General features: G+C 40.7%; 1 protein-coding gene across 3 annotated transcripts in view; it reads left to right on the forward strand.

Moving 5' to 3' along the window:
• LOC110056911 (tudor domain-containing 6-like) overlaps window positions 1-8317 on the forward strand; it is a 101065-nt gene extending 92748 nt beyond the window's left edge. For 2 of the 3 annotated variants that reach the window (XM_089288462.1, XM_089288466.1), the window contains 2 exons: window positions 913-3030; window positions 4319-8317. In XM_089288462.1, the coding sequence (XP_089144588.1) occupies window positions 913-3030; window positions 4319-7638 (5438 nt within the window). In that variant the 3' untranslated portion in view covers window positions 7639-8317. The remainder of the gene's footprint in view (window positions 1-912; window positions 3031-4318) is intronic. The other variant, XM_089288469.1, reaches the window with a different exon arrangement.
• Window positions 8318-13301: the final 4984 nt, after the last annotated feature.

Genomic DNA, 13301 nt, shown 5'->3' on the forward strand with positions numbered 1-13301 from the left:
GCAAAGGCCGCTCTATTTTACTGCCGAACAATTGCATTTATGATATGCGTCACTGATTTTACTTTAAAAAAAATTGATGGCTTGTATTTCAAGTATTATACGTTGTCGTCAGGTGTGAACCAAAGTTTTCTGAAGTGCACTTGAGTCGAGTGCTTACTTGAAACTAACTTAGCTTCTAGTGTGAAGCCAACAAATGTTGTTTTTAGATGATTTAATGGGTTACATGGACGTTAATCGCCATCCAGTAATATTCTGTTCATCGACTTCAAGAACACCTTTGGCACTACTTGATCGGAACATCAGATAATTCGTGAAAAACTCTATTTTCTAGACCTGCCGTCAGGAGATGGATTTTCTGTTTTTGTAATAATATTGAAAAGGTACTTCTGAATGTTGGTTATATAACCAGGAAGCTTAATTATCTCAAACCTGAGATGATGCTATGCTGATTATAAGGTCTTAGATTATGTCCAAAAAGCTATGAATCAATCTTTAGCAGTAAATCACAGCCCAGAACTTTAGCCGTGGTTTTTACAATTTGACTGTCCAAAAGACCCACTAAAGTCCGTGGGAACGCATCTCTTACGATTAGCATTTACTCTCAAACTTTTGACTTTCTTTATAACAACTTTGAAGATCTATTTCAAAGAGATTTCATACTTTGGAACAGTAAAAATACACGACAAGAGGAGATGAGAAACAATATTCACAATATCAATTTTATTGGTTGCTGATAGATAATTAAAGATGATAAACATTACTTAAAGGAAAGTAAAATTTAACGTAGGTAGTTCTGTAACATGACAAATAATTCCAGTACTACGTTCTGTACCCTGAAGTTTTTTTTTTTTGTAATTTTTTAGCTAGAGTGTTGTTTTCAGTCCAACACTGAACCTTTTTTGTCTCTACCAGGACGTCCTTGTAGCTTCTGTGGCCAGTTGGGGCTAAAGTGGTGCTCAACATGTAAAACGCCATACTGCAGTCGGGACTGTCAAAGGAATGACTGGCCTAAGCACAAACGTACTTGCGTACAGCAACCACTTGCAAACAGAAAACCAACTACCTCACCAGACGGACCTAGGACGGTTTTTAAAACTGATACTTCTTTCAAACCCGCTGAAGGAGTTGCTATGCTACACACAACCTCAGCTGTTTTACCTGTACCTCCTGGGGATCCTGAACAACCAACTGATGGACTTTCAACCTCTACTGCACCTGAAGACCAACATACTGAAGCAGTATCTGAGAAAAAAGATCCAGATGATCTAGAGACGGGAGAAGATTTTGACGTTTACAATGCTGAGATGTTTGCCAAAATGATGGGCTTTGATCCCACTCCAGTGAAAGTTGCTGAAAATGGTGAAGACAGTGATTGTGAAGACAGTGACGGTTCTAGCGCTCCAACTTCAGCATTAATAGATAATTGCATGCATCAAGATCCTTTTCCTGACGCGTCTGCAGCACAAACAAAAGGACCAGTTCTTCACACAGCAATCACAGAATCATCTGCTCAAGGACCTGTTCCAGAGCACATCATGGAATTAGAATCAGTTACACTGCCAACAGTTGACATTGCAAGCAACGAAAATTGCACGCCACACCATCCAACGAGTACCAAAGATGAGAAACGTTTCTTCATTAAACAACTTAGCATGGAAGCTGTGCCATCAGAAGATTTTTTTGAAGTTGTTGTCACAGAAGTTGAGAATCCAAGCTGCTTTTGGGCTCAGTTGCGTACCCCTGAAGCGTTAGAGAGGCAGAATAAACTGAAAAAACTTCTTCAAGTATCCTACTGTAATTCTGCCTTTGAAAACTATCTTCCAAGTACTGGTGAAGTATGTGTTGCCAAGTTTAGCTTGGACAGTTGTTGGTATCGAGTGAAAGTTGACTTTGTTAACAATACAGGAACCCTGAGGGTGACGTACATAGATTTTGGTAATCATGAAGACATTGCACTAGATAAAGTGCGCTGCATATCAGAGGATCTTGCCCGTGTTCCTAGACAAGCTCTCAAGCTTTCTCTACATGGAATAGCAGATATTTCTTCATCTGTTCAGTGGGCGTCAGAATCAACCACTTTTCTCAAAAGTAAAGTCTTAGGCATGAAGTGCAAAGTGCATGTATGTGGACAGCACGATGAAATGTTGTCTGTTAAATTATCTGTTCCTGACGATACCGTCAACTCCGGCAATACAGTCAATGAAGACTTCATGAAAGCTGGCTTTGCTGAAACTAGGCGACAGCAACCCTCTCCACCGCACCCTCCAAAACAACCTGATAATGATGAAAACACAGGGTTTAGCAACATTGCAAGGCAACAAGCTGACAGACCAAACAGCAAACAAGATCACGAAAATGAATGTGAACAACAAAGATATAATCCTAACCAAGACAAATGCTCACGTGATTCAGGCAGAAATACTTTACTGCACATGCAACACAGCAACCCTCCAGGAAAGTCCTCTGAACCACAAAAAAGAAGGGAGCCATTCGAAGCCATTATCAATGCCATTGTGAGTCCATGGGAATTCTATGCAATGAAAACTGACAAACAACTCCTAGGCAAGCTTGAGTCATTAATGCAGGATTTAAATCAGCACATGTCTGGAAATTCTTCTCCCCCTGAGTGTCCAGCACCACGACCTGCCCCTGGGGATATATGTGCTGCCCGGTTCTCAGTGGATAGTGTTTGGTATCGTGCTTTAATTTTAGAGCATGTTTCTGGTGGTTTCCGAGTTCGTTACATAGATTTTGGAAACAGTGAGGTTGTGCCATATGGTGATATTTGTCCTTTGCCTCAGCAATTCCAGAGTTTTCCTCCCCTCTCACTGACTTGTTCCCTGGCAGGTGTGAGGAAACCAAGAGGACAGAATTGGTCTGTGGAGGCAATACAGCAGTTCAAGTCTTTGGTGGCTGAGAAGCCATTTTTGTGTAGGATTGTCTACACACATGGAGATACTAATATTGTTGAATTGCTTGATCCATGTCGGGGTGGAGAGCAGACAGTAGCCAAGTCCCTTATATCTTCAGGTGGGTGCCATTCTTTTTTTAGAACTTATGTGGATGTTTTAGGGGGCTGCCGTGCACTGATCACTAAGGTAATAAAGTAATCAGGCACCAAAGCCTCAAGCCTTTAATTTTTGTTTCATTAATTAATTTCAATTAAATAATTACCGTAAATCCTCAAATTGGGGGGGGGGGGGGGGGGGCGCGCTTATTTATTTTTTCCCAAATCGTGGCCTGACATGATCATTCTTTTAATACATCATCTACGCGTAAACACCAACAGAAGCTGTTTATTGACATAAAACGCTGATCCTCCAAAGTTTAAATTGCTGCACCATACTTACGTGTTCAACGTGTTCACTAAACTTGTTCACAAACTGAAACAATGTACAAATCTAATACTACATGACGAAAACTATACTTCCTTTGTTGTCTCATTATTCATCCACAAAATAGGTGGGAGGGGAGGGGGACGCTTATTCCAGGGGGGGGGTGCTAATTTTAAATTTCGGCTGATAGGAGGGGCGCTCATTCGAGGGGGGGCGCTAATTTGAGGAATTACGGTAGCTTCGCAGCAGGGAGTGGCTACCTGTGTACACTTTGTAAAATGGGGTACACCTACCAATGGGCAACAAAAGTAGTTGAGACACTTATAAAAATGGCGCTTTCTTCTTATTCTATTTTATTTGCATCTAGTGTTAATTCTCTGATATCCCCAGCCCCCCAATTCAATGTTGTGTAGGCGTTGTGGTCTGTGCAGTGTAAGAAATAGAAAAATCAACATTGCACTTTAATAACTTTGCATTCCCTGCGGGTATTAACCTAAAACTAATCAGGTCCTTTATTCATCGCAATCCTATAGAAGATCATCAGAAAGGGGGCCAAATTGTGTACATCTATACAGAATATGGCCAGTGTAACCTTTGACTTGCCTTAGGCTATACTCGAGGGCTTAAAACTTTCTTGAAATATATCGTGATGAAACAGAAGTATCCAAATCAGTAGATACTGTACTAATTTAGTATAGAAGAATTGCACTTTCCATCGCAAGTATCAGTTTATTCATTGCAAAAGCGATTATGCATTTATCACGCAGCAAAATAACACCGTCCAGCTGTGGCAAGCGTTTATTGTCTTCCAGTTTTCTTCCCGTTCTCTCTGATTCTTTTATGGTTGAAATCAGAGGGTTTCTTTCAGTTGATGCTACATTTTTTGCTTTGTGCTACAGTCTTGTTGGACAAACCAATGGCATTCAGTGTGTAAGAAATTGTGGTTGAAAACTGATAAAATTCTTTCAATTTTTTTCTTTCAGGTCTAGCAGATGTATTCATTTCTAAAGATGGAAATAAGCACCAATCTGATGTGAAAAAAGGACCACAATTTGCACCACAACAACTAAAGGATGTTGTTACAGTAGTAGCCAAGAGCCCATTGGATGATCACACAAGGTCACCATGTAACCCTCAACTTCCAGGCTTCCCACGTCCTGGCGGCACAGGTGTTTCAGCAAGAGATGACTTCTCCGGTTCTTTTAAGGTAGATGGGGTAGAGTCTACTGTGTTTGAACAAGCAATCCAAGCGGCATTGCCTCAGGATGTGAGATTTGATGTTCTGGTGACAGAAGTGGTGTCCCCAGGGCTTATTTACTGTCAGCTTGGAACTGTCGAATCATTGCAGAATGTTGCTAAGTTGACCCAAGATATGAATTCGCATTACAATGTTGTAAGTTACCCCCCTTTTGTTCCACAGGAGAATAGCCTATGTGCAGCACACTTTGCTGAAAGTGGAGACTGGTGTCGGGCCTTTATCACGAAAGTTTCCATAGATGGTTCTGTTCATGTGCATTACCTTGATTACGGGAACACAGAAATGGTTCCACCAGTTCGCGTGCGACCACTCCTTCAACAGTTCAGTTTTGAAGCCTTGCCATTTTCAGCACTAAGATGTTCATTAGCAAATATTGCCTCGCCGGATGCATCAGGTTGGTCTGACGAAGCAGTGGCATTTGTTAAAGCTCACATTCCATTATTTAGTCTATGCGGTGTGCGCTTGGTTGGAAAACAAAGAGGAAAGCTCTTTCTTGACGTCATAGCAAAAGAAACAGGTGGAAGTGTCAGTAAAACAATGGTTAATCAGGGGCTAGCAATTGCAATGGTTAACGTTTCAGATAAGCGATGTAGTATCAGTTCATTGGAGTCCCTTGTCTACCAACCTGCAGTTCAGTCAGTTACATTGCCTCAAGACAGGTCACTTTTTGATGTGATGGTAACCGAGGTTACAAAATCCGGTGTGTTCTTCATACAAGTAGCAGACCATGACACAGCCCAGAATTTGAAGAAACTTTCTGAGGACTTGAATACGTTCTATCACTCATCAAAGCCGATGTCTTACGAGCCTCGGCCAAACCAGTTTTGTGCAGCCTACTTCGCAAAAACCGGTGACTGGTGCCGTGCGTTAGTCAGAGAAATAGGTTCTGATGGTTTGGTTCAGGTGCATTATGTTGACTATGGAAACACCGAGAAGCTTCCGATATCTAGTATCCAGCCGCTTATGGATAATTTCACTACATCTCCTTTCTTTGCCTTACCATGTTCATTAGCAAATATCGCACAACCAGAATCTCCTGGATGGGCAGATGAAGCAATGAAACTTATCAAGGAAAATGTTCCCGTGTTCCATCGACTAAGTGCCAAAGTGGTAGGCAAACGTCGAGGAATGCTGTTTGTTGATTTCTTGATTTCAAAGGATCACCCGCGTTATCTCAGTCAGTTATTGCTGCATGAAGGCTTTGCTGAAAGGTTCACGAGAGTCTATAGGCAAGGTGGGGAAGCTCACAGAGAAATCCAGAGGGATCTTTCTCGACCACAAGAGGAATCACTGTCAGTAAACAGTGCTGCATCTTCACGTGTGGAAGCAGACGTGTTTGAGCCAGCTTATCAGTCAATTCAAGTTCTTGATTCCTTTGATGCCATGCTAACCAGTGTTGTATCCCCAGACCTACTCTTTATTCAAGTTCTGAGGCATGAAAAGGTTGAGAGCTCGAAGCAGCTCTCAGAAGGTTCCACCAATCCACCTCCACCCATGGAGGATTTAAAGTGCTCATTGTCTGGAATCCGTCCTGCATGCTCTAGTGGATGGTCTGACACTGCTCGTGAATTACTGCTGTCCCAAGTGCCATTGTTTAGCTGTGTGAATGTCAAAGTGATAAGAAAGGAAAATGGGTCATTAGTTATTGATGCAACGTCTTCGAATTCTCCCAAACAAGAGACATTGAGCCAGTTTCTTGTTAGTCAAGATGTTGCTCGGTGGGAAGATTTACCAAGCCCACCAAAGAAACACATGCAGCCGCTGTGTGAAAGAGGGTATTCAGGACAACACGCTGAACTGCCTAGCCAATCTCCCTCAGGAGCTGTTTGTAGCAGCAGCAACCGGGTTTATGCTTCAGCAATTCCCCTAGTGGATGTTTCACAGAACGTTTCCTACGAGGTCATTATAAGTGAAGTTCAACAACCCAACAGGATCTTTTTTCAAGTCATGAGTCGAGAAAATGAAGAGGGACTTGCAGCATTGTCAGTAATGTTGAATACCCATTGTTCCACAACTGATAACAGCCCATATAAGCCCGAAATTGGGGAGCTGTGCTGTGCTCAATTTACTGATGACGGAATGTGGTATCGTGCAGTTGCTGAACAAAAACTTTCAGACTCCAGGATGTTGGTAATGTTTGTTGATTATGGTAACCAAGATTCCGTTGCGGTTGACTCCATCAGACGAATCACCACCGCGTTCACGCGATTTCCCTTGCAAGCCAGGCAGTGCTTTTTAACAGGTATCCAGCCACAGTCCTGTTGGTCGCAAGATGCTGTGAACTTCTTAAAAGGGCACTTAATAGGAAGGCACTTCGTTGCAGAGATTGAAAGCGTGACAGGAAAAGAACTGGGACTGAAGTTGTTTGAAGTTAGCCCTGGTCGGAAGCCACATGGGATCTCCATCAACCAAGATTTGATTCTACGCAACTTTGCTGCAAGTCATGAAGCCTGCTTTTATCGAAGGCTTGAGATGAATGACCCAAAGGAAGATCAGTTTGATGTTCTTATAACAGAAGTTATACATCCTGGGGAGATATGGGCACAAGTCATGTATGCTGAGTCGCACCACTTACTTAATTTACTCATGAAGCAGATCAACCAACACTGTATGTCAACAACCGTGCCTAACATCATGCCCAACCCTGGCCAGGAATGTTGTGCACTCTTCACCCTGGATAACACGTGGTACAGAGCACGTGTGTTGGAATACGCTAAACCAGGAGAGATTGTAGTCCAATATGTAGACTTTGGCAACAGTGAATTGGTAACACCAGACAAGATAAGGTCCACAAGAGAAGAATTCTTTGACCTCCCTGCCCAAGCTCTCAAGCTCAGCTTAGCGAATGTTCGCCCTGCCTGCCACGTTTGGAACCAAGAAGCAGTGGAATGGCTTAAACACATAGTAAACAAAAAACTCAAGACCAAAGTTGTTCATCGCTTGCCCCAACATTTGGTTGTATTGCTGGAAGACTGGGCCGCACCTGAAGGCCCATGCAACATAAACGAGGAGTTGGTGCGTATGAAATTCGCAGTTAAATGTTGAATGCTCATTGGGAGAAAAACATGTCAGCAAGTCACCTGTACTGATGGTCGAGTTAAATAACGGGAACTTTATGTTCTGTATTAGTCAAAACTTGCGTGGTTTATTTTGGTTAGCTGTTCCATCGTATATTTTTTTTAACGAAGAGAGTTGCCGTGAGTTCTAGTAGAGTGCTGAATGAGACTTAACTGTCGCCTGTAAAAAGAATTATTAGTCTACATGTATTGATAGAATCGTCTTTCCTTTTGGTGATACGAGTTATATATTCTGCTTATATGTTTTCCCTTAAATTTAAATTTTACTACAATTATTCCCTCTTAAGTTGAGTGTAGATATTTACCCTTAAAGTACTGTGTACAGAACACATTCAGTTTTTTGTTCGAACTCATTACTTTATCTGTAGTTACAATCAAAACTGTCCAAGTGTTCCAACTAAATAAGCCTGATGATTACTTGTAATTTAATAATTGTTGTGAGATTTAGTCGTGTCACACAGCATACAAACTCCTGAAAATCATTTTTGGCCACCCTTATTATCTGATATGAAAAGGTCCGTCACTCTTGAAGGTTTGTAGTTTGAAGTGTTAAAATAAGTTAATTTGGTATATGGAAAGCACGTTCATGTAAATGACATGTTGAGCGTTGTCTGTGATTTATTTCCTATTAAAGTACTTTAAATTATCGTTAGCGTGAACTCGTTAACATTCATTTTCATCTCCAGTTCCAGCAATAACTACGTAAAGCCTCCTGGGCCACAGTTTGAGGAGAAAATGGACAAGATAAGCACATAAGGGTCCCATATTGTCAACAAATGTCGGGTAATTCCTTACCACTGGGTAAATCCGTTCAAACGTCTGTGCCTGGACTTAGTTTTGAATTATTCCCTGAAGACGTTTAATGCCACTACAACTGGTGTGGGCTGCTGTGTTATCACACAAAGTAGCACATATCTGTAGAGGCCATAGACATATCATTTCAAACCAACTGTTTAATTTATAAATTGTACAGTCCACCGTCTTTCTCGAAAAAAAGATCTGAGAGGCCCCAGTGAGGTGCTATGACTGTCAGCGTATTTTTACGGACCGAATAATAAATTGATAGATTTAATCGTTCAATGCATTTTTCCTCCCTTTTCATTGCCGATAGCCCACCACAGGATATACACTCTGCTGTCTGCCAGCGATTTGGTGAAATAATACCTAGTTGTGTCCACTTGAGTAAATTGGCAGCTTGGTTTTCAGAGTTGTTGGAGAGCGATATATCTTACGCTGGATAAAACTGTTCTGGATCAATGTTTTACAACAAAAAATCGAAACAAGCCAAATGACGCTTATAATTTTGTGATTGTCTTAAACTGTGTTAAGTTTCACACCAGGAAAGTTATTTTCATATAGATCGCGCGATGTATCCAAATTTGCCAACTGAATCACAAAAGTATGCATGTATTCACGTGATTTCTGAGAAAAGAGAGTCACATTCGAGGTGTTGCTTTGCGAAGAACATAGTTACGTGTTTGAGGATTTTTTGTCACGAATCCGACGAGAAAGCATGGGAGGGACTGGACAATTTTTTTGTTGGGGGAAGGGGAACTGGAAAACTTATTTGGCCAAGGAAATGCGATTTTGAAGATGGCGAATTCTGGACAAAAAATCCACAAACACTTAACGTGTTCTTCGCACAACCTCACTAGTTTAAAACTTCAATGTCGATGAAAAGCATTTTACTTTTTTTTTTCTCCGAAATCACGTGATTTTCCATACTTTAGTGATTCAGTTAGCAAATTTGGATATCTTCCTTGCTTATATACACAAAATTATTTTCGTCACTACGCTTTTTTTCATTTTTGCGTGTGTGAAGCTCATTAATTTGGCAGCCAGAAGTTTGTCTGTTTACGAGAGTCACGTGATCGAAAGGAATTCTACTAAGATGACTGGGCACTAGTTTTCAGATCCTCTAGATAATAAGAAATGGGTGCTAATTGACTGGTGCGAGTGGCTTCGTGTTTGCCGCTTCGCTTTTGTGTACCATTTATCGGTTTTAAGATACTTCATTTCTATGGAGTTATTTTTTTGTAAAAAAAATACCTCTTAGTCGGCAGGTATGGGGTATGTTATTCAATGGATCAGTGAGAGATGTATGTATGTCACACCAATCAGATTGGAGCTACTGTAAACAACCAACCAAATTGCCGCTTGTTAAGGTGAATCGTGTGTGGAGATTTTATCCTGATTTTAGAACGGGCATCTTTGTTCTTCTGCAAACAGAAACAGGTATTATTCTGACATTTCCGATGCTTCGTTTACTATGGTTGAGCCCAGGACTTTGTGGATCAGTTTCAAAGGAGCCGAAGAATCATAGTCTGGAATACACTAACATGTCATCACGGCTTTGCCCCGGGAAATTTCGAATGAAATTAGTCTCGGTAACTTGGTGAATTTCTAGGACAGGAACGATTGTTTTTAGTGCAAAATGCACTATTGGGATAGTGAGGGGGTTTTCGTCCGTGATGGTATTCGCCAGGCTCCCATCAATATTATTTGCATGACGTGCAGTTCACGAAAAAGAATTGAGTCCAAACCATTTGTGTTTGCGCAAAATTTTTTAACTTGTGAATGCAAGTTTCAATTAAGTAACGCTGTTCACGGAGTAACACTGTCTTCTCGTTGAACTGTTCCTTGGAATCGATACTGAGACACTCATTTGAAGAGGTTTTCTCTGTCAGAACCAAAGAAATTACAAACGGCTAGTTATGAATGAGAACACTGCTGAATTTTGAAATCTGTCTTTGTTGCAGTTAAATGTAACTTGACACTTTCGTGTTTCACGCACGAGTGGTTGCAATTAAAACTGATTAATCAGTGACTTGTTCACACCGTCAAAACAAGAACCCAATCAAGCGGCACGTCCAGAAACTAACTTGATATAAATGTTTGGACGTTTCTTTTCTTATTGGCTTAAGCGGCATTTTGCTATCTTCCATTAATGGCAATTCTTAAAAACAGGAATTTTTAGCAGAGATTTTCTTACAGGTTTGTGGTATGAAACCTTCAACTAAATAGCGCGGTCTTATTCTGTTGCCACCTTTGCCGTTAACAATTAAACCACTTCAAATTAATACACGATATCGCTTAATACAACTGAGAAGCGTTTCAACGAGAACCTACAGTACAAACTTTTCAACGACTGACACTGGAAAGCTGGTACACTAACTTGGAACAAACGCCGATGTCAACAACTACCGGCACCTTACAAATTACTTTGTCGACGACGTAAACGAAACCGACAAACGGACCTCTAAACAGACCAACTTAATTTGACTAACAGTAGGACTGATTTGGCTAACAATAGACGGATCGAAACCGACCAATGACTGATGACAACTTTACACGAATCTTACAGCCGATACCAACTGACCAATCACTTTCATCGGAGCAGATTTATAACACCATCGACTGACAAACACTGTTCACTTGACTTTGAAGATGACTTCTGCTCAAGTTGTCGAAACGTCAGTCACAATCAACAGTTCTTTTCAGAACTACCGTCGCTCGGACGATCGACGATTACACAATACGAACCAAAGAACGTTTTGATGTGAAGTATATATGAAATAATTCATATTTGAACTGCAGTTGTAGATGAAAGTGACGGATGATCATCGCAGTAAATTTTCCAATTTAAGCAATTGGAAAGAAGAAGCCTGAAAAAAAAAATCAGGGCTTCAACGGGATTCGAACCCGCGACCGTTGAAGCCCTGATTTTTTTCAGGCTTCTTTCCAATTGCTTAAATTGGAAAATTTACTGCGATGATCATTCCTCACTTTCATCTACAACCGCAGTTCAAATATGAATTATTTCATATATACCTCACATCATGTCACTCCTCACGGGAAGATATGAACTCAATTAATTGACCTCGCTCCCAATGTGTGGCTTCATAGCTGAGTTGGTGGAGCATCGTACCGGTATCGCGGAGGTCACGGGTTCGAATCCCGTTGAAGTCAGTAGTATAGTAAATGACGGTATGAGTGCATTATGCAAAAAACGGCCTTCCCACCCCTCTAGAAATAAAAAAAAAAATACCCTCGCCGGGCCCCAACTCGAAACATGCATTTTCAGGCTTCTCAGAGCAACTTCCTTGTCAAGCCCACTCGTGAGCAAATTTTGTATCTCCCACCCGTCCAGAAATCAAAACATCCTTCTGCCAGAAACACTTCGCGGAGCGGGCTCGTGATCAAAATATACTCTTGCCAGGCCTCCAGAAATCAAAAAATCCTTCTGCCGGACATTGCTCCCCAAGTGGCAAAACAAAGCTTTTGAAAATTATATAAATGGAAATCGACAGTTATACAATGGGAATGATGAGTATGAAAAATAGAAATTTTGAAAATAAAAAATTGTCCAACTATAATATAGTAAAGATGAATAAATCAGAATTGAATAAATTGAAGAAAAAAGAATTAGTTGATCTATTGTTAAAAGATCAACGAAAATCAAAAAACCTATTCCAGCACCACGCAAAACTGTGAAACAAATGATACAAGATTACGAGGAAAATATAATTGCGCCACCTCTTGAATTTAGAGCTAAACCTATTCCAAAACCTCGAACAATTAAACTGTACCAGCTCCAAGAATCAAAAAACTACCTGTTCCAGCTCCGAGAATAAGAGTAATAGAATTACCTATTGGAGCTATGTTGAAGGTGGAAAACCAATACCTAAACCTCGTATTAAATCTAAAAAACCAACACCAGTTCCAAGAACTAAAATCACACCTATTAAACTAGCTCTGAAAGATGCTGTTAAACCTTATGAGATTAATTTGAAAAATAAAATTGATCCGCTGATTCAATTACAAACAACCAGACAGGCGATTGGTCATCATTTTAATAAATCTCACTTGGAAAATAGTAAGAATTTCAAATTCTATGAAACTATGAGAATAACCTTCATCAAAGAAGTTCCTGATAATAAACAAAATGATGATGATGTCTAATCAACAATGATTTAGATAAACATATACAGGCAAAAACTAACGATAGATAAATCCGACGTTTCGGCGACATCTTGGCGCCATTGTCAAGGGAAACTAATTAAATATGCGATTTCAAGAGTAACTAAGAGTTCAGAGTTTCTAATTTGCATAAGTTAGACAAAGACTTTAGCGCGAACTGAGTCTGATTGTACATTTAAACACGGTCGTAATTGTTTAATGAGTAACATCTCATTAATGAGACAATCAAACTTGTTGTGGCATTTTTTCAACACGCTAAAACAATTGCGAAGGTCATCCGGAATCCTGCCTGCGTGTCTATTATCATAGTGATTGCGTACTGACGAGGTCTTGCTTCTATGTCCATCAACGCGTACGAACAGATGGCCACGGGTGTAACCGACATAACCAGCATCGCACTGGTCACACTTGAAGTTATACACAACGCATTGTTGATCAATGAGCTGAGGCTTAGGTTCGCTTGTCGGGAACTCCTGGGCAATCTTGCGGCTCGTAAACACCGGTTGAACACTGGTCTGCAGCTTCACACTGAGATCTTTCAACTGTGTCTTCACGATATTAGCAGACTCCTGGTCTTTAAAATGATGGAATGCTTCCCTTTCTCGGTACTCAACTCCTAAACAGAGCGCCTCGTATTGAAACTAAAGTGTT

This window comes from Orbicella faveolata, unplaced genomic scaffold, assembly GCF_042242905.1.
Source record: "Orbicella faveolata isolate gen_17 unplaced genomic scaffold, um_ofav_v1 contig_1, whole genome shotgun sequence".
In the NCBI taxonomy this organism is placed as follows: Eukaryota; Metazoa; Cnidaria; class Anthozoa; order Scleractinia; family Merulinidae; genus Orbicella; species Orbicella faveolata.